General features: G+C 38.8%; 2 protein-coding genes across 14 annotated transcripts in view; both read right to left on the reverse strand.

The window, feature by feature from the left end:
- STAG1 (STAG1 cohesin complex component) overlaps positions 1 to 27,461 on the reverse strand; it is a 402,189-nt gene that overhangs the window by 270,592 nt on the left and 104,136 nt on the right. For all 13 annotated transcript variants that reach the window (XM_074031098.1, XM_074031099.1, XM_074031097.1 and 10 more), the window contains 2 exons: positions 12,332 to 12,444; positions 4,381 to 4,483 (listed from right to left, as the gene is read on the reverse strand). Coding sequence is in view for 9 of the 13 variants with exons in the window: in XM_074031097.1 (XP_073887198.1) it covers positions 4,381 to 4,483; positions 12,332 to 12,360 (132 nt within the window). In the remaining 4 variants the exon portion in view is untranslated. The remainder of the gene's footprint in view (positions 1 to 4,380; positions 4,484 to 12,331; positions 12,445 to 27,461) is intronic.
- On the reverse strand, positions 11,220 to 11,696 carry LOC102146977 (small ribosomal subunit protein uS8-like). The gene has a single exon (XM_045385130.3). The coding sequence runs from the start codon at positions 11,653 to 11,655 to the stop codon at positions 11,311 to 11,313; it is 345 nt and encodes a 114-aa protein (XP_045241065.2). The 5' UTR covers positions 11,656 to 11,696; the 3' UTR covers positions 11,220 to 11,310.

A 27,461-nucleotide genomic window follows, 5' to 3' on the forward strand; every position in this document is an offset into this window, starting at 1 on the left:
CATATGCCATAAAAAATCCATATTTACACGTGTATATGTGCGTACATATACAGAGAGAAGACAGAGAGAAGGAAAGAGGGAGAATATGATAAAGCAAATGTAGTAAAATAAAACATTAGGACAATGTGCATGAAGGACAACTGACAATTCTTCACAGAATTCTTAGAATCCTGTGTTAGAAAATGATTTCAAAATGAAAATTTTTTTAAACACCAAAGGGCAGGGGTTGGGGCAGTTCTTATTTAACAAAATTAAAACACCATTCATTCATTAAACATTTACTGAACACTTACTGCAGGTTAGACACTAGTAAATAGCAGAAGACACACTGCCTTCACACAACTTACATTCCAGTTGGGGAAGACAGACAATCAGCAAGTAAGTAAAATGTATGTTACGTTAGCGGAAGGGGAAAACAGTTAAGTCATATTGGGTAGGGGCGGCGATTTGCAATGTAAAACACTATCTTTAGGCCTGGCACTGTGGCTCACGCCGGTAATCCCAATACTTTGTGAGGCTGAGGCGGGCGAATGGATCACTTCAGGTCAGGAGTCCAAGACCAGCCTAGCCAGCATGGTGAAACCCTGTCTCTACTAAAAATACAAAGATTAGCCAGGCGTGGTGGCGCATACCTGTAATCCCAGCCACTTGGAAGGCTGAGGTGGAAGAATCACTTGAACCTGGGAGGCAGAGGTTGCACTGAGCTGCGATCATGCTGCTGTACTCCAGATTAGGTGACAGAGCGAGACTCTGTCTCAAAAAAAAAAAAAAAAAGGAGAGGCCAGGGGTAGTGGTTCAAGCCTGTAATCCCAGAACTTTGGGAGGCTGAGGTGGGACAATCAGTTGAGCCCAGGAATTTGAGAACAGCCTGGACAATATAGTGAGACCCCATCTTCACACAAAAATAAATCGGCCATGCGTGGTGGCGTGCACCTGTAGTCCCAACAGGAGGTGGGAGAACTGTTTGAGCCCAGGAGTTTGAGGATGCAGTGAGCCACAGCTGTGCCACTGCACTCCAGCCTGGGTGACAAGAGTGAGATCCTGTCTCAAAAATAAAATAAAATAAAGTAAAACATAAAATCAAAATAAGGGAAACAATACTGCCTATAATAGAAACTCCTTGTATTATTTGTTTTTGACTGGCTAAATGAAACCCAAAGATACAAGAAATGCCCTTTTTTAAAAGGATTAAACTTGCAAAAAAAAAAGTGATGAATAGTATTACTACAGCTAAACAAAGAATGCTATCATTTAAAACTTGACTTATTGTTCAAAATGTAGCTGGTTGACAGAAAATGTCCAATATTTCTTCATAAAAGCTACCTGAGGCAGGACTCCAATCTGATCATTCTGACAATTAAAACTCTCAAGATTAATGAACAGGTTGACATTCTAACTTCCTTAAGAGAAACAGTGTGGGAGTTAGCATATAAATTCAAATCCTAGCTTTCCCACTTACTTGCTGTGTGACCTTAGGCAAATTACCACTTTTTTTTTTTTTTTTTTTTTTTTTTCCTGAGATGGAGTCTCACTCTGTCGCCCAGGGAGTGCAGCAGCACAATCTCAGCTCACTGCAAGCTCAACCTCCCGGGTTCATGCCATTCTCCTGCCTCAGCCTCCCGAGAAGCTGGGACAACAGGCGTCCGCCACCACACCTGGTTAATTTTTGTATTTTTAGTAGAGTAGAGACGGGGTTTCACCGTGTTAGCCAGGATGGTCTCGATCTTCTGACCTCGTGATCCGCGCGCCTTGGCCTCCTAAATTGCAAATTACCACTTTTTAACTTTGTATTCTACTCTGTAAATTGCATCTAAGACCTATTTCATAATACTAGTGTGAGGATTAAATAACATAAAAAGTCAAAACAAAGTTCTAAGTAGAAATTCAGGAAGTTGTATTATGTTACATTGTTTGCACAATCAAGAAACGGACCTGATTGACTTAGGGGGAAGTACGGATAGCCATGTAAACTAATTTGTGTAAATGTACAGACTGAAATATAAATAAAATAAGTTTCTAGAATGCTACTTTTTTATACTGGTTGATATTTTTTCAATACTGTAAATATGGCATGAACATGCACTATTTATTTATTTGATTGTGTAGTAGTAACTTCAGTAAACATCAAGTATTTCCTACCACAAAAGGATTAAGCATTTGGGTACACAGACTTCATCAAAAAAGCACAACATTGGTGAAACCCGGTCTCTACTAAAAAATACAAAAAATTAGCTGGGCATGGTGGCGCATGCCTGTAATCCCAGCTACTCAGGAGGCTGAGGCAGGAGAATTCCGTGAATCCAGGAGGCGGAGGTGGCAGTGAGCTGAGATCACGCCACTGCACTACAGCCTGGGCGACAAGAGTGAGATTCCGTCTCAAAAAAAAAAGGGCACAACATTACAAGGATTCAGCTGTACACATATAAAACTTAAACAAGTTCTAAGGAATAATACAATAGCCTCCTGAATGGGGTGGTAAATTCTTTTTAGGAAAAATAAAAAAGTTTCTTTAAGAAGACAGCACTTAATCTGAATCCTGTAAGCGAAGAATTTCAAGTGGGGGAGAACAAATTCAAGTAAGCAATCATGTGGACAATTCATTCTCCTACCTTTAAGCAAGTCTAGTCTTATTCCCAATTTTGCAGTTACAATCTGAGATTTTCAGGATAGCAATGAAACTTGCCTATAGTCTCAGAAGAATCACATGGTAGTAATGGGAGCTAGAATAGTTGCCAGCTTCCAAGTGCAAAATTCTTTCACTTTTCCCAAAATATGTTTGTAAGGAACACTGTACCACCAAATACTTCTACAAATGAATACAAAAAGTTACTATACTGCATGTCTTCCCCCATTATTTTTTCCTTTAAATAAAAGTAGAGGATAAAAGCAAGTGTATAGCAAAATACAAGAAGTCTTTCTTCTTTTTTTACTTTAAGGTTGGCCTGGAGGAGTAATTAATTAAAAATTCTGGCAAACAAGAGGGAAAAATGACTTAACTATATCTAAAAATCAATCTTGTTGTGTAACTCACTATAAAAGACATAGACAATAACTGGTTAAGCAACATAACCACCAATTGCACGGGGTGTATCATTCCTGTGTCATGACTCTAACCACCAAATTAGATTTTAAATGTTCATAAGATGATTACAAACTATAAAACTGGCTATTTGGTGATATTAATAAAATATTTTATATTGGGACTTCAAAATGATACTGTGGTAGTGTAAAAAAAAAAAAAAAAAAAAAAAAAAGAGGGCCAGGTGCGGTGGCCCACACCTGTAATCCCAGCACTTTGGGAGGCTGAGGCGGGTGGATAACCTGAGGTCAGGAGTTCGAGACCAGCCTGGCCAACATGATGAAACTCCATCTCTACTAAAAAACAAATAGAAAATATTAGCTGGGCGTGGTGGTGGGCGCCTATAATCCCAGCTACTCAGGAGGCTGAGGTGGGAGAATCGCTGAACCCAGGAGGCAGAGGTTGCAGTGAGCCAAGATTGTGCCATTGCACTCCAGCCTGGGCAACAGAGTGAGACTCCATCTCGGAGAGGGGGGAGAAAAAAAAAGAAACAGGCCCTTATTTTTAGCAATACACAATAAAATATTTACAGATAGAATGATGTCTAGAATGACCTTAAAAATAACATAGGATGGAAAAAAAGGAGGAGGGGTGAAGAGATGAAACAAGATTGGCCATGATTTGATAACTGCTAAAGCTGGGTAATGGCTATATGGGAGGTTCATTATATGATGTCTCCTATTAAAAGGAGGCTAAGAGTTTCCATTAGAAGAACTTTCATAAAATAGAAAAAAAAACTACTAATAGCAAATCACATCAAAAAGAAAACGTAGAACAGTATAACCCTTAACCCCTTGACAAGTAGATAAGAGTATCTTCTAGAGGGTTTATGCACGCTTAAATTATGACTGATGCTCTTACAATACATTAAGCTATCTCTCAAAGTAGGATTATCTAGAGCTCTTCTAAACTTCCCAATCAGGTTATCAATGAGAATATAATCTGAGACTGGCCCCAAACTCCAAAATAGTACTTGGGAGCTCATAAGGAATCAGAGTTGCATCTGAAAAGCAGGAAGTCTTAACTAACTAAACCTCATTCATTGTTAGTGACCTTCTTCTATGCCTTCACATGGACTACCATTTATTTACAAAGAGAAGGAGGGCAACAAAATCATAGGACAATCGTTTCCTTTTCCTGATCACTGCCAAGACAATTTATGTGAAACAAAGTTTCCAATCTATTGTGTTACTGAATTTGTTTTTAAGTATTAGCCATACTAGCACTAGAATTAACAACTCATATAAACTCATTAACATGGTCACTATTAAAGGAATAAAGAAGACAAGCATAATACATACTGGAGGCCGGCCAGGACGACCCCTTTTTCTTTTTCCTTTGACCTCTGTTTCTTCAAGTTCGCTGCCAGCATCGGAATGGGCAGTAGTTTCATTAGTTGAATCCCTAGAAAATGTTATTATATTATTTTAGTGAACAAATTAGTAAGTATAATGCATTTCTGTTTCACTACTTTCCTTACCTCCTGCTGTATGGCTGATTAGAAGTGGTTTATACTTCTACTTTCAAAAAAACTCTTTAGCAAACTAAAAATGTTACCCTCTCTTCCTAATTTCACATGACAGTAAGTGAAATGAATCCCCCAACTAAAGAGGGAAATGAAGAGGAAGAAATAACTGTGGAAATGAGAGCTGCTATACAAAAATAAATGCAAAATATAATTGCAAAAGACTAATTCTTCAGTATAAAAATATGAAGGCTTAGGAAGATTTTTATTTATCTTATAAAGTCATGAAGATCAGTGTTGTGCCAGTTAACTGGCTCTTCAAAAAAAAAAAAAAAATACAAACACCTAAGTTATAAGTATTAAGACATATGGCCGGGCACAGTGCCTCATGCCTATAATCTCAGCACTTTGGGAAGCTGAGGCGGATGGATCACCTGAGATCAGGAATTTGGGACCAGTCTGGCCAACAGAGTAAAACCACATTAGTACTAAAAATACAAAAATTAGCCAGGCGTGGTGACACGTGCCTGTAATCCCATCTACTCAGGAGGCTGAGGCAAGGGAATCACTTGAACCCACAGAGGTTGCAGTGAGCTGAGATTATGCCACTGCACTCCAGCCTGGGTGACAGGGCGATACTCTGAATAAAAACCAAACAAAACAAAACAAAAAAGACATAAAGGATGCTTAGCACATAATTTACAAACAATAATAAAACACAAAATACTTTATTGTAAATTCTTTATTGTAAATTCCACGTAACCAACTGATTCTCACAAAATAATTTTAAAGATAATTTTTGCCCAACTCTTATATTGGAATCTAACCTACAGGTGCAACTGATGAATGAATAGGAATTTTAACATGAAAGGTGGTTTCTATTTTTGCTCACTTTAATGAGTAGGATGCAAGTAAAATGATAAAGACATTTGTTGAAACTTCACTCATTAGTCAATGGTGTGAGCAACTTCTCTGCTGACTCAGATAACGGCTGAGGAAAAATGCTTCCTCAATTTTTTGTTATTGGTATTGTAATGGGTATAGACCATCCGATACACCTTTAAGTTGAATCTGCATTGTTAACAATTTCTCTATCACTTTCTTAAGTCCATAATCAACAAAACAATAAATTAAGCGTTGATTTTTATCATTTGCTGATTTTCATGGTGTACATATTCTTACCATAGCCAATTTCAAATGCCCAAAGTGGTATAACCAAAGTGAGCTGGGAAGTGATAAACAGTAGTACAGCATTAAAACATATTTCTACCACAAAGACACAACAGGTTTAAATAACAACTTCAAGAGCATAAATAATAACATGAAATAATTAGGAAGTGATCAGTTTTGAATATTTACTATTTTTATTTTTCATATGACATTTAATTTAAGCTTATATAAGTTAACTTTTAAAAACAGATATGTTGTGTTTAGCTAGCTTGCAAAATTCCTGAAAATTTAATATTGGACTCTCACAGGCCAATACAAGCTGACTTCAACACAGCATTGAAAAGGTTTAGACAGCACGAACAAGAATCTCTTCACTAAATTCTACGTTACTACATAAAATTGTAAAGAGTAGGAAAAGTATATAGCAAATGGTAAGTCCAACTCACAATCTACTATTTCTCAATCTCCTTCACCAAATGCTCTTTTAGGCTCATTCCCTCTTCCTTAAAGCTCAACTGTTAGGTCTGCCCTTCTCCATTTATATTACACTCCCTTGGAGATTTCATCCAGTTAACATGTACCTTCTATGCAAATGACTTCAATACCTATCAGTACACCCGACCACATTCCAGATCTCTGACTCAAGATTTTTATCTTGCACACGTGACATGCTTACTTGAATGCCACCTCAAATTCACCAAATGCCACATCTAAAATTAAGTCCAATCCTGACTTACTTCTGGCTTTCTACTCAGAGAGATACAATTAATTAACTGATTTAAGTTATGCATAAGATTTAAGTTACTATACACATTTATTGTCACCATTATCCTGTCCATAAATTCGAACTGATAGAATGATATCAGTCTTCTTGTGCCTCCTGCTAATATAATCCTACCTCAGTCATCCTTCTCAGCACAATATAATTTGTTTCTCACTCCTTCCAGCATTACTACCACAATCACCACTCCCCATGATACGATCTCAATTTATCTCCCTATTTCTGCTTATTCAAGCCATTCTACACACCACTGCCAGTAACACTCTCACATCACATTACTTACCCACTTGTAAATCTTCAAAGTTACTCCACCACTTACAAATCTTTAAAGTTAATCTGGTATTTAAAACTGTAAATAAGACCGGACACAGTGGTTCACGCCTGTAATCCCAACACTTATGGAGGCTGAGGCATGAGAATCGCTTGAACCTGGGAGGTGGAGGATGCAGTGAGCAGAGATAGCACCACTGCACTCCAGCCTGGGCAACAGAGTAGAACTCTGTCTCAAAAACAAACAGAACAACAACAAAAAACTATAAATAATATTGTAAATGATGTCCAGGGTCAGCAAGCTTTTTCATAAAGAACCATACAGCCGGGCCTGGTGGCTCACGCCTGTAATCCCAGCACTTTGGGAGGCCAAGGTGGGCAGATCATAAGGTCAGGAGTTTGAGACCTACCTGGCCAACATAGTGAAACCCTGTCTCTACCAAAAATACAGAAATTATCTGGGCATGGTGGTGTGCAACTGTAGTCCCAGCTACTTGGGACACTGAGGCAGGAGAATCGCTTGAACCCAGGAAGCGCAGGTTGGCCAAGCCAAGATCACACCACTGCACTCCAGCCTGAGCAACATAGCGAGACTACATTTCAAAAAAAAAAAAAAAAACCACACACGCAAAAAAAAAAAACCACAAAATCATACTGTATATATTTGAGGCTTATAGGTCTTAAGTTCTCTATAGCTACTACCCAACCCTGGTGACATACCATAAATGCAGCCAAAGGCAATATGCAAATTAATGGGTGTGGCTATGTTTCAACATTTTATTTAAAAGGTGCATCTGAACCACTAGCAGTATTTGCCAACCTGGATCCAGTCAATCTTATTTGTCTCTACTAAAGAACAGTAAATCATATTGCTTTTTCTCCTCACTACAATCCAAACAGGCCATGTTCAGTATAGACTGTGTGTCAGTTTACATATGTTATCTAGAATACATATGCACAAAAACCTTGTAAGAAGCAAGTTATCTTCCCAATTTTTTGAATGAGGAAATGAAAGATCTGAAAACCTGATAAAGTTGTCCACAGTTGCACACTTAGTAACTGGCAGAGTCCAGTTAGATCTCAAGATAAACCTGAATTTTCTATTTTCATGTTAAGATACAATGCAAATATTATGTTTTGTATTTATCTTGTGTGGACAAAATCTCCAAGTGCTTCTGATGCTTATAAGTCTCTAGGCAACTACAGGAGCAGGTTGGTTCTAGAATATAATAAGTGACCCATTAGTGAAACTAACCTATTCTTCAGCAGTATAGGTATTGATGCCCCTACCAAGAGTCAGAAAAGTACAATTTGTTTAATAATGCTTCCAATTGCAGTCAGCTTAAACAGTGAGAACTATTGCCAACAAACAGCTAATGCACTGTTATGTGTTAGTATGTGTATGTTTAATTATTAAGACATATGAAAACAAATTCTAGGCTTTTAAAAAAAAATTTCGAGCAATAGAAAAGATACAAGAATACCAGGAAAAGTTTCACTTTATCTCATCCTAACTCTGAATCTCATCTGCAGAATACCACTGTTAATAGTTTGACACTGCCATAAATATTTAGGCTTTTACATCTCTCTGTCTCTGTCTCTCTCTCTCAAAATATAAATACCAATATTTCATTTTTTAAGTGTTAAATACATGTGAATCTTCCATATAAATACATTAGATTCCTGAATGGCACTCCATAATATGCACAGAACTTATTTAACTACTTCCCAATCATTGAGCATTTAGTTTGTCTCTAGTTTTCCGCTACTACGAACAGGGCTGAAATGACTGTTCTTGTACATAAATAAATCTTATTACACAATCCAGTTTCTCTCTAGGACATATGCAGTGAAAATGACAGGTCAAGGGGTATGGAAATTCAAACTTTGACTAACTGCTCTTCAAAACTCCTGCAAATGGCTAATGTTCACATTTGTAACACTACCAGACATAAATTAAGAGCATGGAAGAATAACATCAAATCTTATATAAAAAATGATTTTGCTCCCTAGGACTCTCTAAATTCTGTCTACCTCTCTCTATCTCCAGGGTAACTCGTTTAAGTTATCATCTTTTCCCTAGATACTGCAATATCCTTCTCCTGATAGGTGCCCTTGTTTCTAGTGTTGGCCTTTCCCATCTAATATTATACTACACTAAGTAATTTTCTAAGTATGTATCTTATTATATCTCTATCATGCTGATATGGTTTGGCTCTGTGTCCTCACCAAAATCTCATCTCGAATTGTAATCCCCACCTGTCGAGGGGGGACCTGCTAGGAAGTGACTGGATCATGGGGGCAATTTCCTCTATGCTGCTCTTGTGATAGTGAGTTCTCATGAGATCTGAAGGTTTAAAAGTGTGGCACTTCCTTCCACTCTTCTCTCTCCCCTGCCGTGTTGTGAAGAAGGTGTTTGCTTCCCCTTCACCTTCCGCCATGATTTTAAGTTTTCTGAGGCCCCCCCAGCCATGCCATGAGTCAACTAAACCTCTTATATTTATAAATTACCCAGTTCCTGGTAGTTCTTTATAGCAGTGTGAACATGGAATAATACACACAGTGAAGAGAAAAAAACCTAATTCTGAACATGACTTAGCAGGTACGGATATGATATTGTTCCTCCCTACTCACAGTTTATCTCATGTCACTCTCCATCCCCAGTGCTGGAGGAAAAAAAAAGCCGGGGACAGTTGGGGGAGGCTTTATTTCAGGCCTTCAAACATATCTCAGGGTCCTTGCATGACATAATCTCATCTGGTCTCCCTTCTTCTTCCCCTAAACCCCACTACAGACCTCAATTCAACTGTCTCTTCCTCAGAAAACTAGACTAAACAAAGGCATGTATTAAAATTCTCATAATACCTACTTTTCCTTCACAGCACCAATGATAGTTCAGAACTATGTATTTGTGATTATTTTATTTATATCTACCTTTACAAGCTTCATGGCAAAAAGAACTAAGTCTGTTCTACATGTTGTATCTACCCAGAACCTAGTATACTTCCAGGAAGATAAAAATGTAGTAAATGATAATGTTTTGACAATGCTTAACAGTAAACAGCACTAAGGTCACAAATCCATCAGCAATTATAATATCTAAGTAAGCCAAGAAATAATAAGGATAAGCACTAGAGTGGTCTTTATAGCGTCTACACGTTAAAAACCAAAATTAGACATCTCAGTTTAACCAAGAGTACTGTCTTCAGCTGACAGATCTAAACCAGAGCTCATTTACCCAGCTCCCAGATCACCACGGTCCAGTACCCACAAACATATTACAGATTTACATTTTTCTGAAAAAAATTCACTTACAAAGCATGATACATTAGATATCATAATGTTAATACAAACTCATGTAATACAACTTCAATTTAAATATGACCTCTATTTCATATTTTATCAAAGAGCTATTAAAGGCCTGACTAATACCCAACAGTGTCCTAGCAGTAGGACATACAAAAATAAGGCCCACAATGCAGTTTAGGAGATGGGTCAGAAAAAAAAAGAGATGGTTATAAAATGTTACATTAAGTACTTTGCTGGAGGCATAACACCTGAGCTAAGACTTAAATAGATAGTGGCTTGGCCAGGTAAGGGCAGAAGTGCGTAAGTACAAAGAAAAGAAAGAAAATACTATAGGGGGAACTCCAAACTTAAATATCACATAAATATGGTATTTATACCATATTAACATATGTTCATATATATATATATATATATATGATATCAAGCTCAGGTCCAGGGGTAAAAAAGAAATAAGTAGGCAGAAATAAATTTTATCTCCCATATGTCAGGGAAAGGACAGGAGGACAGTATTGATGGTTTCTCAAGCAGTTTAAAGAAATATGGATAGCTTTTTGTCTTAGAACGTTGGAAGGGAAAAAAGAAGACCAAGAGATCAAACACAGGTTCTCTCTTGAAAATAAGGTATGTAAATGAATTGAGCAGCAATAATATATATAAATAACTGCTTAAAGTGCTCATCACTTTTATTATATCTAAACCATTGCTATCATAGAGAATCAAAGTATGCAGATTCCCGATTTGCATCATGATAAAAGCTATGAAAGGAATAATATCTCCCATTCCTGCAATCATATTTCCCAAAATAGTCCCAATTCTAAATCTGGCCAGTCACACTGACTCACGCATGTAATCCCGGCACTTGGGGAGGCTGAGGCGGGCAGACCACCTGAGGTCAGGAGTTCAAGACAAGCCTGGCCAACATAGTGAAACCTCGTCTCTACTAAAAATACAAAAATTAGCCGGGCATGGTGGCACGTGCCTGTAATCCCACCCACTCAGGAGGATGAGGCAGGAGAATCGCTTGAACCTGGAAGGCGGAGGTAGCAGTGAGCCGAGATCGTACCACTGTGCTCCAGCCTGGGCAACAGTGGGAAATTCCATCTCAAAAGAAAATAAAAAATAAAAATAAGTTCCAATTCTAAATCTTTTTTTTTTTGTCCATGAGGTATTTTATTTGTAAATGTATGTATTACATCCCTAGAAAAAGAATCCCAGGATTTTCCCTCCTGTGTGTTTTCATCTTGCTTCTTCATGGTCCATGATGCCAGCTGAGGTTGTCAGTACAATGAAACCAAACTGGCGGGATGGAAGCAGGTTATTCTGCCATTTTTCTAGATCTTTGAGGTGCAAATTAAATCTGGGGCTGATCACTCCACACTTGTTTAGCCTGCCTGTAAGGTTCACAACAATTTTCCCAGCTCTGTGATCATCAATGATTTCAAATTCGCCAATGTAACCATGCTTCATCATCACAGTGAGAAACCGGACGATGACTTTGGAGCACGGCCTAATAAGCACCTGGCGTTTGCCTCTCTTTTCGGCATTGTTGATGCTCTTGAGAGCATCAGCCAGGACATTCATGCGCACCACTGTGGCGGCGCGGAAAGATGGCGGAAAGGGCCAATTCTAAATCTTTCCTATAACTCCAACAAATCTAATGGGATGCCATCAAAAATGTCAACTGGTATATCCCTTAGACTTATTCTGGTAGCCAGAACACCTCAACAATCTCAATCTAAGGAAAAAGAAAGAATCATAATAAAGGAGCTAGAAGCAAGCAGGGAGGGGACAGAGAAGGAGTACGGTATAAGATAGGGGACACCAAACTATTTTTTGTAAATGGTCAAACTAAATATTTTAGGCTTTCCTGACAATACTATCACTGTCACAACTTGTAATACAAAGTAGTCATAAACAGTATATAAAGGAATAAGTGCAGCTCTCATCCAAAATTTTATTTTGCAAAAAGAGACAACATGCCAGATTTGGCCCATGGGCCACAGTCTGCTGACTCCTGATATAGGACATTAACATTTTTTTGTTGACTATCAGAAAACATGTTGACAGTTCAATAGCAAAAGCCATGAATGGATATGGTAATTACACACCCTACTACTACTCAGACTGCAAACATATTGTCCCAGTATCAAAGAACATATTTGAAATGTCTCATCAAAGACAGCATTTTCATAAAGAAATAAGTGGCCCAAAATTTTCCTTAAAAAATAAAAAAAAAAAAGAAAATTACAATACTTACTGCAACACTGGTAATTCTGAAGTAATCATTGCTGGAGAGGTCCTTTCACAATGCAGCAAAATAATCAAGTGCTGTACAACTCAAAAACTTTTAAAACAACCTCAAAGGCAATCCTGTCAATTAAAAAAAAGAAATTACTTTAAAATAAAATGGGGATGACAGAATTCATAAACTACAATCAATCCACACCATTACCAGTGATCACATTACTTGGCATTTACCCAAATGAGCTTAAAACTAATCTCCACAGATGTTTATAGCAGTTTTATTCATGACTGCCAAACCTTGGAAGAACCATGATATTCTCACTAAGTAAATGAATAAACTATGCACATCCTCACAATGAAATATTATTTGGCATTAAAATCAGCTTGAAAGCCTTAAAAACGCATGAAGGAACCTTAAATACATATTATTAAGAAAGAAGCCAATCTGAAAAGGATACATACTGCATGATTCCAACCATATGACATTTTGGAAAAGGCAAAACTATGGAGACAGTAAACGAATTGGTGGACCGGGCGCGGCGGCTCACGCCTGTAATCACAGCACTTTGGGAGGCCAAGGCGGACGGATCACAAGGTCAGGAGATCGAGATCATCCTGGCTAAAACGGTGAAACCCCGTCTCTACCAAAAATAAAAAAAATTAGCCAGGTGCAGTGATGGGCGCCTGTAGTCCCAGCTACTCAGGAGGCTGAGGCAGGAGAACGGCGTGAACCCGGGAGGCAGAGTTTGCAGTGAGCCGAGATCACACCACTGCACTCCAGTCTGGGCGATAGAGCAAGACTCCGACTCCCTCTCAAAAAAACAAAAGAATACCTGGTAACTAAATACCTAGTAATTAGTGGGTGGAAGGGATAAACATGCTATCACAGAAGATTTTTAGGGCAGTGAAACATGTATAATGATGGATGTGTCATTACAGATTTGTAAAAACAGAGTCCAAAATCAGCAAGACACTAACAGCAACAGTCAACCCTAATTTATTTTTCTTATTTTTTAAAGTTTTATTATACTTTAAGTTCTAGGGTACATGTGCACAACGTGCAGGTTTGTTACATATGTATACAAGTCCCACGTTGGTGTACTGCACCCATTAACTCGTCATTTACATTAGGTATATCTCCTAATGCTATCCCTCCCCTTCCCCCAACCCCATGGCAGGCACTGGTATGTGATGTTCCCCTTCCTGTGTCCAAGTGCTCTCATTGTTCAATTCCCACCTATGAGTGAGAACATACGGTGTTTGGTTTTCTGTTCTTGTGATAGTTTGCTGAGAATGATGATTTCCAGCTGCATCCATGTCCCCACAAAGGACATGAACTTATCCTTTTTTATGGCTGCATAGTATTCCATGGTGTATATGTGCCACTTTTTCTTAATTCAGTCTGTCATTGAGGGACATTTCGGTTGTTTCCAAGTCTTTGCTATTTGTGAACATTGCCACAATAAACATACATGTGCATGTATCATTATAGCAGCGTGATTTATAATCCTGTGGGTACATACCCAGTAATGGGATGACTGGGACAAATGATATTTCTAGTTCTAGATCCTTGAGGAATCGCCACAATGTCTTCCACAATGGTTGAACTAGTTTACAGTCCCACGAACAGTGTAAAAGTGTTCCTATTTCTCCACATCCTCTCCAGCACCTGTTGTTTCCTGACTTTTTAATGATCGCCATTCTAACTGGTGTGAGATGGTATCTCATTGTGGTTTTGATTTGCATTTCTCTGTTGGCGAGTGATGATGAGCATTTTTTCAAGTGTCTGTTGGCTGCATAAATGTCTTGTTTTGAGAAGGGTCCGTTCATATCCTTCGCCCACTTTGTGATGGGGTTGTTTTTTTCTTGTAAATTTGTTTGAGTTCTCTGCAGATTCTGGATATTAGCGCTTTGTCAGATAAGTACATTGCAAAAATTTTCTCCCATTCTGTAGGTTGCCTGTTCACTCTGATGGTAGATTCTTTTACTGTGCAGAAGGTCTTCAGTTTAATTAGATCCCATTTGTCAATTCTGGCTTTTGTTGCCATTGCTTTTGGTGGTTTAGTCATGAAGTCCTTGCCCATGCCTATGTCCTGAATGATATTGCCTAGGTTTTCTTCTAGGATTTTTTATGGTTTCAGGTCTAACATTTAAGTCTCTAATCCATTCTGAATTAATTTTCATGTCAGGTGTAAGGAAGAGATCCAGTTTCAGCTTTCTATTTATGGCTAGCCAGTTTTCCCAGCACCATTTATTAAATAGGGAATTCTTTCCCCATTTCTTGTTTTTGTCAGGTTTCTCAAAGATCAGATGGTTGCAGATGTGTGGTATTATTTCTGAGGGCTCTCTTTTGCTCCATAGGTCTATATCTCCATTTTGGTAGCAGTACCATGCTGTTTTGGTTACTGTAGCCATACAGTATAGTTTGAAGTCAGGTAGCATGAAGCCTCTAGGTTTTTCTTTTGCCTTAAGATTGTTATGGCAATGAGGGCTCCTTGTTGGTTCCATATGAACTTTAAAGTAGTTTTTTTCCAATTCTGTGAAGAAAGTCATTGGTAGCTTCATGGGAATGGCACTGAATCTACAAATTACTTTGGGCACTATGGCCATCTTCACAATTCCGATTCTTCCCATCCATGACCATGGAATGTTCTTCCATTTATTTCTGTCCTCTTTTATTTCATTAAGCAGTGGTTTGTAGTTCTCCTTGAAGAGGTCCTTCACTTCCTTTGTAAGTTGGATTCTAGGTATTTTATTCTCTTTGAAGCAATTGTGAATGGGAGTTCATTCATGATTTGGCTCTCTGACTGTTGCTGGTGTATAAGAACGCTTGTGATTTCTGCACATTGATTTTGTATCCTGAGATTTTGCTGAAGTTGCTTATCAACTTAAGGAGATTTTGGGATGAGATGATGGGGTTTTCTAAACAGACAATCATGTCATCTGCAAACAGGGACAATTCGACTTCCTCTTTTCCTAATTAAATACCCTTTATTTCTTTCTCCCGCCTGATTGCCCTGGCCAGAAATTCCAACACTATGTTGAATAGCAGTGGTGAGAGAGGGCATCCCTGTCTTGTGCCAGTTTTCAAAGGGAATGTTTCCAGTTTTTACCCATTCAGTATGATACTGGCTGTGGGTGTGTCATACATAGCTCTTATTATTTTGAGATACGTTCCATCAATACCGAATTTATTGAGAGTTTTTAGCATGAAGGGCTGCTGAATTTTGTCAAAGGCCTTCTCTGCATCTATTGAGATAATCATGTGGTTTTTGTCTTTGGTTCTGTATATATGCTGGATTACATTTCTTGATCTGAGTACGTTGAACCAGCCTTGCTAGTTTCACCACTTGATCATGGTGGATAAGCTTTTTGACGTGCTGCTGGATTCGGCTTGCCAGTATTTTACTGATTATTCCATCGATGTTCATCAGGGATATTGGTCAAAAATTCTCTTTTTTTCTTGTGTCTCTGCCAGGCTTTGGTATCAGGATGATGTTGGCCTCATAAAACAAGTTAGGGAGGATTCCCTCTTTTTCTATTGATTGGAATAGTTTCAGAAGAAATAGTACCAGCTCCTCTTTGTACCTCTGGTAGAATTCAGCTATGAAACTCTCTGGTCCTGGACTATTTTTGGTTTGTAGGCTATTAATTACTGCCTCAATTTCAGAACTTGTTACTGGTCTATTCAGGGATTCAACTGGTTTAGTCTTCCTGGTTGAGCCTTGGGAGAGTGTATGTGTCCATGAATTTATCCATTTCTTCTAGGTTTTCTAGTTTATTTGTGTAGAGGTGTTTATAATATTCTCTGATGATAGTTTTAGGCGGTTCCAAGATGGCCGAATAGAAACAGCTCCAGGCTACAGCTCCCAGTGTGAGTGACACAGAAGACGGGTGATTTCTGCATTTCCAACTGACGTACCAGGTTCATCTCACAGGGGCGTGTTGGGCAGTGGGTGCAGGACAGTAAGTGCAGCCCACCGAGCGATTGCCGAAGCAGGGCGAGGAATCACCTCACCCGGGAAGTGCAAGGGGTAAGGGAATTACCTTTCCTAGCCAAGGGAAATCGTGACTCACAGCACCTGGAAAATCGGGTCACTCCCACCCTAATAGTGCGCTTTTCCAAGGGTCTTAGCAAACAGCACACCAGGAGATTATATCCCGTACCTGGCTTGGAGGGTCCCACGACCATGGGGCCTCCCTCATTGCTAGCACAGCAGACTGAGATCTAACTGCAAGGTGGCAGCAAGGCTGGCAGAAGGGCGTCCGCCATTGCTGAGGCTTGACTAGGTAAACAAAGTGGCCAGGAAGCTCAACCTGGGTGGAGCCCACCACAGCTCAAGGAGGCCTGCCTGACTCTGTAGACTCCACCTCTGGGGACAGGGCAGAGCCAAACAAAAGGCAGCAGAAACCTCTGCAGATTTAAATGTCCCTGTCTGACAGCTTTGAAGAGAGTAGTGGTTCTCCCAGTACCAAGTTTGAGATTTCAGAACCGACAGACTGCCTTCCTCAAGTGGGTCCCTGACCCCTGAGTAGCCTAACCAGGAGGCACCCCCTAGTAAGGGCAGAGTGACACCTCACACAGCCAGGAACCCCTCTGAGAAAAAGCTTCCAGAGGAAGGATCAGACAGCAACATTTGCTGTTCAGTAATACTCACTCTTCTGCAGCCTCCACTGCTGATACCCAGCCAAACAGTATCTGGAGCAGATCTCCAGCAAACTCCAACAGATCTGCAGCTGAGAGGGTCCTGACTGTTAGAAGGAAAACTAACAAACAGAAAGGACATCCACACCAAAACCCCATCTGTACGTCACCATCATCAAAGACCAAAGATAGATAAAACCACAAAGATGGGGAAAAAACACAGCAGAAAAGCTGAAAATTCTAAAAATCAGAGCGCCTCTCCCCCTCCACAGGAATGCAGCTCCTCGCCAGCAATGGAACAAAGCTGGACGGCGAATGACTTTGACAAGTTGAGAGAAGGCGGCTTCACTTGATCAAACCTCTCCGAGCTAAAGGAGGAAGTTCAAACCCATCGCAAAGAAGCTGAAAACCTTGAAAAAAGATTTGACAAATGGCTAACTAGAATAATCAATGTAGAGAAGTCCTTAAATGACCTGATAGAGCTGAAAACCATGGCACAAGAACTACGTGACAAATGCACAAGCTTCAGTAACCGATTAAATAACCTGGAAGAAAGGGTTATCAATGATTGAAGATCAAATAAATGAAGCAAGAAGAGAAGTGTAAAGAAGAAAGAGTAAAAATAAATGAACAAAGTCTCCAAGAAATATGGGACTATGTGAAACGACCAAATCTAAGTCTGATTGGTGTCCCTGAAAGTGATGGGGAGAATGGAACCAAGTTGGAAAACACTCTGCAGGATATGATCCAGGAGAACTTCCCCAACCTAGCAAGGCAGGCCAACATTCAAATTCAGGAAATACAGAGAACGCCACAAAGATACTCCTCAAGAAGAGCAACTCCAAAACACATAATTGTCAGATTCACCAAGGTTGATATTCAAGAAAAAATGTTAAGGGCAGCCAGAGAGAAAGGTCAGGTTACCCACAAAGGGAAACCCATTAGACTAACAAGCGGATCTCTCGGCAGAAACTCTCCAAGCCAGAAGAGAGTGGGGGCCAATATTCAACATTCTTAAAGAAAAGAATTTTTAACCCAGAATTTCATATCCAGTCAAACTAAGTTTCATAAGTGAAGGAGAAAGAAAATCCTTTATAGACAAACAAATGCTGAGAGATTCTGTCACCACCAGGCCTGCCCTATTAGAGCTCCTGAAGGAAGCACTAAACATGGAAATGAACAACCGGTACCAGCCACTGCAAAAACATGCCAAAACGTAAAGTCCACTGATGCTAGGAAGAAACTGCATCAACTAACGAGCAAAATAACCAGCTAACATCATAATGACAGGATCAAATTCACACATAACAATATTAACCTTAAATGTAAATGGGCAAAATGCTCCAATTAAAAGACGGAGACTGGCAAACTGAATAAAGGGTCAAGACCCATCAGTTTGCTGTATTCAGGAGACCCATCTCACATGCAGACACACACATAGGCTCAAAATAAAGGGATAGAGGAAGATCTGCCAAGCAAATGGAAAACAAAAAAAAGGCAGGGGTTGCAATCCTAGTCTCTGATAAAATAGACTTTACACCAACAAAGATCAAGAGACAAAGAAGGCCATTACATAATGGTCAAGGGATCAATTCAACAAGAAGAGCTAGCTATCTTAAATACATATGCACCTAATACAGGAGCACCCAGATTCATAAAGCAAGTCCTTAGAGACTTACAAAGAGACTTAAAGACTCCCATACAATAATAATGGGACACTTTAGCACCCCACTGTCAACATCAGACAGATCAACGAGACAGAAAGTTAACAAGGATATCCAGGAATTGAACTCAGCTCTGCACCAAGCTGACCTAATAGACATCTACAGAACTCTCCACCCCAAATCAACACAATATACATTCTTCTCAGCACCACATCGCACTTATTCCAAAATTGACCACATAGTTGGAAGTAAAGCACTCCTCAGCAAATATAAAAGAACAGAAATTTTAACAAACTGTCTCTCAGACCACATTGCAATCAAACTAGAACTCAGGATTAAGAAACTCACTCAAAACTGCTTAACTACATGGAAACTGAACAACCTGCTCCTGAATGACTACTGGGTACATAACAAAATGAAGGCAGAAATAAAGACGTTCTTTGAAACAAATGAGAACAAAGATACAACATACCTGAATCTCTGGGACACATTTAAAGCAGAGTGCAGAGGGAAATTTATAGCACTAAATGCCCACAAGAGAAAGCAGGAAAGATCTAAAATTGACACCCTAACATCACAATTAAAAGAATTAGAGAAGCAAGAGCAAACACATTCAAAAGCTAGCAGAAGGTAAGAAATAACTAACATCAGAGCAGAACTGAAGGAGACAGAGACACAAAAAACCCTTCAAAAAAATCAATGAATCCAGGACCTGGTTTTTTGAAAAGATCAACAAAATTCATAGACTACTAGCAAGATGAATAAAGAAGAGAAGAATCAAATAGACACAATAAAAAAAGATAAAGGGGATATCACAACCCTAACTTAAAGTAGCATCTTGGGGTGATAATGACTTGTCATACAGGTTGATCAGCTGTTAAAACATGTTCTACTCTAATGCAGGATGTTGACAGTACGGTAGGCTGAGCAAGTGTAGGGACAGAGAATGTAAGTACACACTCTATACTCTTCCTTCAAATTTGCTGTGAACCTACAATGGCTCTAAAAAACATAAAGTCTCATATTTTTTAAAAGCAGGGATAGTAGGACCTAACAGTCCACAATAGGCCGTGATACAGTATCAAATGGAATAACATAGGTATAGTTAGAATTACAGACAGAAAGACAAAGTACAAGGCAGAACAAATATTTGATAAGATAATGGGGAAGAATGTTCAAAAAAATCACATAAGATGTCAAAACAAATGTAAGATCAGAGAATTCCCAAGCAGAATACAACAAAATACACAAACTGCTAAAAACCAGAGTTAAAAGGAAACTTCAAAAGGAAGCTAAAGAAATAGGATACAGAAAGATACAGAAAGACAAAGATTAGTATCAGACTTCCTATTGGAAACTATGTAAGTTCAAAGACAATAGAGTAACAGCTTTAAAGTCCTGACAGGATAAAAAAAAAAGTAAACCCTGAATTACATACCAAGTGATAACCTTTTGAGAATATGAAAGGAGTGATATCATGGGAAATTGTTTATTAGAAACTTCAAGAATAAGCCTCTCCAATGAAACAACACTTGGATTGACAAAAACTGACCAAAATCGACTTTTACAGAATTCCTGAATCTAATAAAACTTACAAAAGGAGGAGTGCTTAACAAAGAAGCTGCAAAATTCGGTTAGAAGGCACTATAGTGTCTTTTGCTTACTTGCCTATCATCGCCCATTCCCCAAATCAACAGTGTCAATGGGGACAGCAGATTAAACTCTTGGTGCAGCTTGCTGGTACCTGTGGAAGCAATATCAACCTCCGTCTCAAAAATGATAGCTGTGCATTTTGAAGAGATTCCCAGCTGGCATCTGTTGAGAGGATTTAAATATATATACTACAAATAAGCTCTCTGAGGTAAGAGACAGCATACAAGACAAGCAGCAATGTGTAAAGCCTCAGAATAAAGAGTCTAAGAAGGAAGATATGTTAGGGACTAAGGGCTTTGAAAGACTCCCATATATTCGAGGGCATTCAAGGTGCTACACACATGCCCAGGGCCATGGTCAGAGGAGACCTGACAGAAGCATAGGCTTGCACCTCTAATTTATCTTTGAGCTCTGTGCAACCAGAAGACTAAGGCCGAGCTGCAAACGGTCAGACTATTTATTGCAAAAATATTTCAATAAAGAACCTATCGGCCGGGCGCGGTGGCTCAAGCCTGTAATCCCAGCACTTTGGGAGGCCGAGACGGGCGGATCACGAGGTCAGGAGATCGAGACCATCCTGGCTAACACGGTGAAACCCCGTCTCTACTAAAAAATACAAAAAACTAGCCTGGCGAGGTGGCAGGCGCCTGTAGTCCCAGCTACTCGGGAGGCTGAGGCAGGAGAATGGCGTCAACCCGGGAGGCGGAGCTTGCAGTGAGCCGAGATCGCGCCACTGCAGCCTGAGCGAGACTCCGTCTCAAAAAAAAAAAAAAAAAAAAAAAAAAAAAAAAAAAAAAAAAAAAAAAAAAAAGAACCTATCTTCAAATACCCACAGAGGGTTTTTCCTCCCTTTTTGGTGCCAATTCTTTAGGTAAATCTGTCAGGTTACTGGTTTGACCACCAAGATGAAAAATGTCAGTGTCCACACATGACAAGAAAGAAGTCTTGGCAAAAGTAGTTTAGGGGGGGAAAAATCACTAAATAAACAGATGATGATAGCTTTTAATAGTCAGTAAAATCAAACAGGGCATGGAAGAGGTGAAAGGATGATTCCCAGAGTGAAAACATTTTAATATTCAAAATGTCCATTTTTTTAATGTTAATTTTAGAATTTGTTCAGCAGGCTTTCCAGTTTTTGCCAGAAAGTATCCCCTGCCCGAAAATAAAAATTTAAAAATGTGATCACTGAAGTAAAAAAGGCAGTAGGATGACATAACTAAAGTGTTGAAGAAAAAAACCATCAAAAAAGAACTTTATAACCAGTAAAACTATCCCTCAATGGAGAAATTAAGACATTCATAGAAAAATAAGAGCAAAAGGAATTTGTCCCTACATATGCCCTACAAGAAATGCTAAAGGGAAGCCAGACATGGTGGCTCACGCCTGTAATCCCAGCACTTTGGGAGGCTGAGGGGGGCGGATCACTTGAGGTCAGGAGCTCCAGACCACCCTGGCCATCGTGGTGAAACCCCATCTCCACTAAAAATACAAAAATTGGCCAGGTGTGGTGGCGGATGCCTGTAATTCCAGCTACATGGGAGGCTGGGGCAGGACAATCACTTGAACTCGGAAGGCAGAGGCTGCAGTGAGCCGAGATTTGCGCCACTGCACTCCAACCTGGGCAACAGAGCAAAAGACCCCGTATCAAAAAAAAAAAAAAAAAAAAAAGCAGCAGGGGGTAGCGGTGGATATTATAGCTAGGCAAGAGGATCAATGGAGGCCAGGAGTTTGAGACCAGCCCAGGCAGATAGAGACTCTTATCTCTACAAAAAATTTTAAAACTGGCCAGGCACAGTAGCCCACACTTATAATCCCAGTACTCTGGGAGGCTGAGGCTGGCGAAATCACTTGAGGTCAAGGGCTTAAGACCAGACTGGCCAACATGGTGAAACTCTATCTCTACTAACAAAAAAAAAATTAGCCAGACATGGTGGCGGGCACCTGAAGTCCCAGCTACTCAGGAGGCTGAAGCAGGAGAATCACTTGAACCCAGGAGGCGGAGGTTGCAGTAAGCCAAGATCGTACCACTACACTACAGCCTGAGTGACAGAGTAAGACCCTGTTTCAAAAAATAATAAATATTAAACATTTTTAAAAAGGAAAAAATTTTATAGCTAACCAGGTGTGGTGGCACACACCCGTGGTTCCAGCTACTCTATTGGAGAGGCTGAGATGGGAGGATCACTTGAGCCCAGGAGGTTGAGGCTACAGTGGGCCATGATTGGGCCACTACACTCCAGCCTGGGTGACAGAGACCCTGTTTCAGCCCCTAAAACAAATAAACAAATAAAAAACCAGGGCACCATATAATGACAGGGGATCCCCAATTCATTTCATTAAAAAGATATAAAAAATCATAAAGTTATACACCCTTAACAGAATCTCAAAATATATATTTTTAAAAAACACAGAAATTAGAATACTTTGAGATAAATGAAACAAAAACACAATATATCAAAATGTATGGGATGCAGCAAAAGCAGGGCTCAAAGGAAAATACAGTTGTAAAACTCAACATTTTAGGGGAAAAAAAAAAAAAGCTCAAATAAATGACCTAATTCTACAACTGAAGAAAAAAAATACAAGGAGCAAACTAAGCCCAAAGGCAGCAAACTGAAGGAATTAATCAAAATTAGTGCACAGAAAAACTATATTGAGATTAGAAAAACAATACAATCAATAAAACCACAAGTTTGTTGTTGGAAAAGGCAAACAAAATTGACTTATCTTTAGATAAAATGCCTTTTAAAAAAAGGGAGAAGGGGCAAGAGAATAAGGTAAACAACATATGCCCACACTAAATGGACAAACCATCAAAACTGGCTCAAAAAACACAAACAATGTGAAAAGAACTATACCAGGACACTGAATCAGTTATCAAAAATCTCCCCACAAAGAAAAGCCCAGGACCAGATGGCCTTACGGCTTAATTACACCAAACATGGTTTAAAAAGAATTAACATCAATCTTCCAAAAACAGACAAGAAGGAACTCTAATTCATTCTATGAGGCATTTCTGTAATACCAAACTATACAAAAACATTACAAGAAAATTACACATCAATATCTCTAGTAAACATATATGCAAAAATCCTCAACAGAGACATCAGCAAATCAAAACACACAATGTGTACAAAGAATTCTACATGAGGACCAAGTGGGATTTATCTCAGTCATGCAAGGCTGGTTCAACATTCAAAAATCAATTAATGTAATACATCACATCAAGAGCTAAAAAAGAAAAACTACATGATCATATCAAAAGACAAAGGAAAAGCACTTCACAAAATCCAACACCCATTCATAATACTCTCACTAAATGTGAAATACAGGGGAACATCCTCAGCTTGACAAAAAGCATCTCCAAAATGCTGCAGTTAACATCACATGTAATGGAGAGAAACTCAAAGCTTTTCCAGTTAAACTAAGAAAAAGGCTAGGAAGCTATTCTCAACCACTCCTTTTTCACGTCATACTGGAAATCCTGGCTAATGCGAAAAGAGAAAAAAATAAAAGCTACATAGCTTAGGAAAGAAGAAATAAAACTTTTTTTATTTCCAGATGACAAAACTGTCTATATAGAAAATTTGAAAGAACTGACGAAGGCAAAATAAAACAACTCTTGGAACGAATAAGCTGTTATATAGCAAGGTTTCAAGATAAAAGGCTATTATATAAAAGTCAATCACTTACCTGTAGACTAGCAATGAACAAATAGAATTTTAAACGAAAAACATACTATCGTTTGCATTCACATCAATGAATTAAATTATTAGGTGTAAATCCAACAAAATATGTAGAATCTATATAAGAAAAACAATAAAAATTGTAGTGTAAGAAATCCAGAGGCCGGGCGCTTGTAATCCCAGCACTCTGGGAGGCTGAGGCAGATGGATCACCTGAGGTCCTCAGGAGTTCGAGACCAGACTGGCCAACATGGTGAAACCCCATCTCTACTAAAAACACAAAAAATAGCCAGCCGTGGTGGTACGCGCCTGTAGTCTCAGCTACTCGGGAGGCTAAGGCAGGAGAATTGCTTGAATCTGGGAGGGGGAGGTTGCAGTGAGCCGAGATTGTGCCACTGCACTCCAGCCTGGGCGACAGAGCAAGACTCATCTCAGAAAAAAAGAAATCCAGAAATAACAAAACAAACAAGAAAAGAGAGATTCTATGTTTGCGGTTAAAAATATTTAATTTTTTTTTCTCCTGCCTCGGCCTCCTGAGTAACTGGGATTACAGGCGTGTGCCACCATGCCTGGCAAATTTTTGTATTTTTAGTAGAGACTGAGTTTTCGCCATTCACAGCTTCTTTCAACTAATCTTTGACAAAGCAGCAAAAGCAATATGCTGGAGAAAAGCCTTTTCAACAAATGATGTCAGAATAACTGGACAGCTAAAAGAAAACTATATAGTTTTATCTAATATATACACATAAAATCTAACATACATAGAGTAGATTCAAATATATGTATACAAATATACATACAGTATGTATATTTATCTAATATACATGCAGACCTCATACCTTTCACTAAAATTAACTCAAAATGGATCAAAGCCCTAAATGCCAAAGAGAAAACCATAAAACTTTTAAGGGTAACATAGTAGAAACTCCAAGGCCAGGCGCAGTGGCTCATGCCTGTAATCCCAGCACTTTGGGAGGCTGCGATGGGGGCATCACTTGAGGCCAAGAGTTCTAGACCAGCCAGGTCAATATAGTGAGACCCTATCTCTTAAAAAAAAAAAAAAAAAACTGCTCTGCGAAAGACACTGTGGCAAATAAGCATATAAAAAGATATTTTACATTATGTGTCATTAGGAAATTAAAATGAGATACTACTGCACACCTAAAAGCCAAAATACTACCACCACCAAATGCTGGCAAGGATGTGGAGTAACAGGAACTCTCATTCATTTCTGGTGAAAATGGAAAATGGTATAGGCACTTTGGAAGCCATTTTTTGTATTCTTACAAAATAAACATACTCTTACTATACAATCCAGCAACTGTTCTCCTTGTTATTTACCCAAAGGAGTTGAAAACTTGAAAACCTGCACACAAATGCTTATAGCAGTTTTATTCATAACTGCTAAAACCTGGAGGCAACCATGATGTCCTTCAGTGGGTGAATGGATAAACTGAGATATATCCAGACAACATAATATTCTTTAGCACTAAAAAGAAATGAGCTGTCAAGCCATAAAAAGACATGGAGGAATCTTTAAGTGCATATTAATACGTAAAAGAAAAATCTGAAAAAGATACATACTGTATGATTCCAACACTATGGCATTCTAGAAAAGGCAAAACTATGAAGATCAGTGATTACCAGGGCTAGGGGGGATAAACAGGCAGAGTACAAAAGATTTTAAGGGCAGTGAAATTATTAATACTATAATGGTGGATACATATGCTACAAACAATGAGAGGAAGAAAAAACGATGCAAATAGAACTGCTAGCCTGATCATTACATAGTACAACACTGTTTTATAAATGCTTACTAACTGAATCAAAATATGAGCTTAAGGGGCAGCAGTACCTGAAGCAGTTTATTTCTAATTACAGGCAGTTTTATTTGTGAAGTACAAGGTCCTATTCTTTAATCACAGGAATTCACTATTCAGGTAAAGATTAATATGTCATTAATTCAAGCCTTCTATCATTCCTAAAATTTTACCTGACCTTTCTTAAAGAATCTCTTAGTAGGCCAGGTGTGGTGGCTCACGCCAGTAATCCCAGCACTTTGGGAGGCCGAGGCAGGAGGATCACCTGAGACCAGCCTGGGCAACATAGTAAAACCCCGTCTCTACTAAAAACACAAAAAAATTAGCCGGGCGTGGTGACAGGCGCCTGTAATCCCAGCTACTCGGGAGGCTGAGGCAGGAGAATCACTTGAACCCAGAAGGCAGAGATTGCAGTGAGCCGAGACCACGCTATTGCACTCCAGCCTGGACACCAAGAAACTCTGTCTCAAAAAATACATATATATCTTAGCCACGTATACACACACAGACATACAATGCAGGTGGCGTAGTAGGGTACCACATGATTTGCTAAGCAATCAAAAATTATAACTATGACAATGTTATTTGTGAAGCCACTTTTCAACAGTTTCTGTAAGTGGTACTCCATCTACACAGAGGAGATAGACTCGTTTACTATTGTTAATGGAATTTAACTATTTTACTCATGTTTACATCAAATTAAGCACATTAATGGAAAACTTTTTGTCCAATATAACATAAACAAATACACATTAAGTCTTAACGTCAACCATGGGTTCTTGGAAAATGAGAGTTAAAGCAAAATGACATGTAACAAAACCAATTTAAGCACAGGCTAATTGATATAAACAATAATTAAGTTCCTATAGCATACTTCTGGTCACAAAAAATTCAGCAAACTTCCAAATAAACACCAAACCGTTTAAAATATTAAACACTAAAATAAATGTAAGCTTTACATATATTTAAGAAAGATTAATTTTAACAAGTCAGATAGTTATTTACCCAACTATTCCAGTTCAGAATCGCAGGTGGCCAGAGCCTATCCCAGCAGCTCAGGGAGCAAGGCAAGAACAAACCCTGGACAGGTCATCATTCCATCACACAGGGCACTCACATACATACCCAAACTACTCATACTAGGACAATTTAGACATGTCAATTAACATAACATGTACATGTCTGATATGTGGAAGAAAACCAGAGTACCCATAGGAAAAAAACCCACATGGACATGGGGAAAATGTGCAAACTCCACACAATGGCTCCAGCAAGGAACCTATTTTTCTTTCCCTCATCATTAACAAAATGTTATTTGACAGCCTACTATATACTTAAATTCTCTGTAGTATAAAGATTTAAGTAGCAATCAAAAGTTCCAAACTCTTTTCCCAGTAAAATTTAGCCTATAAGTGAGACAGATTTTGTAGCTCTTTTAGCGAATAAAAAGAATGCCAAAAATAAAATTGGATATTCCAAGTTGCAGAGCAATTCACACTAAAAGATAAATAAGTAGGCAACATTAAGACTCAAGAAAGAGAGGAGTAATAAATCTTTTGAAAATATCAATCTAGAAACTCTCAAATATTAAGCAGACAGAAGGATATTTTAAGCCAAAACTGAATGTGCTCAATAGGACAGCGATAAAGATCATTGGCAACAACAGGTTAGATCA

Source organism: Macaca fascicularis, chromosome 2 (genome assembly GCF_037993035.2).
Source record: "Macaca fascicularis isolate 582-1 chromosome 2, T2T-MFA8v1.1".
Classification (NCBI taxonomy): Eukaryota; Metazoa; Chordata; class Mammalia; order Primates; family Cercopithecidae; genus Macaca; species Macaca fascicularis.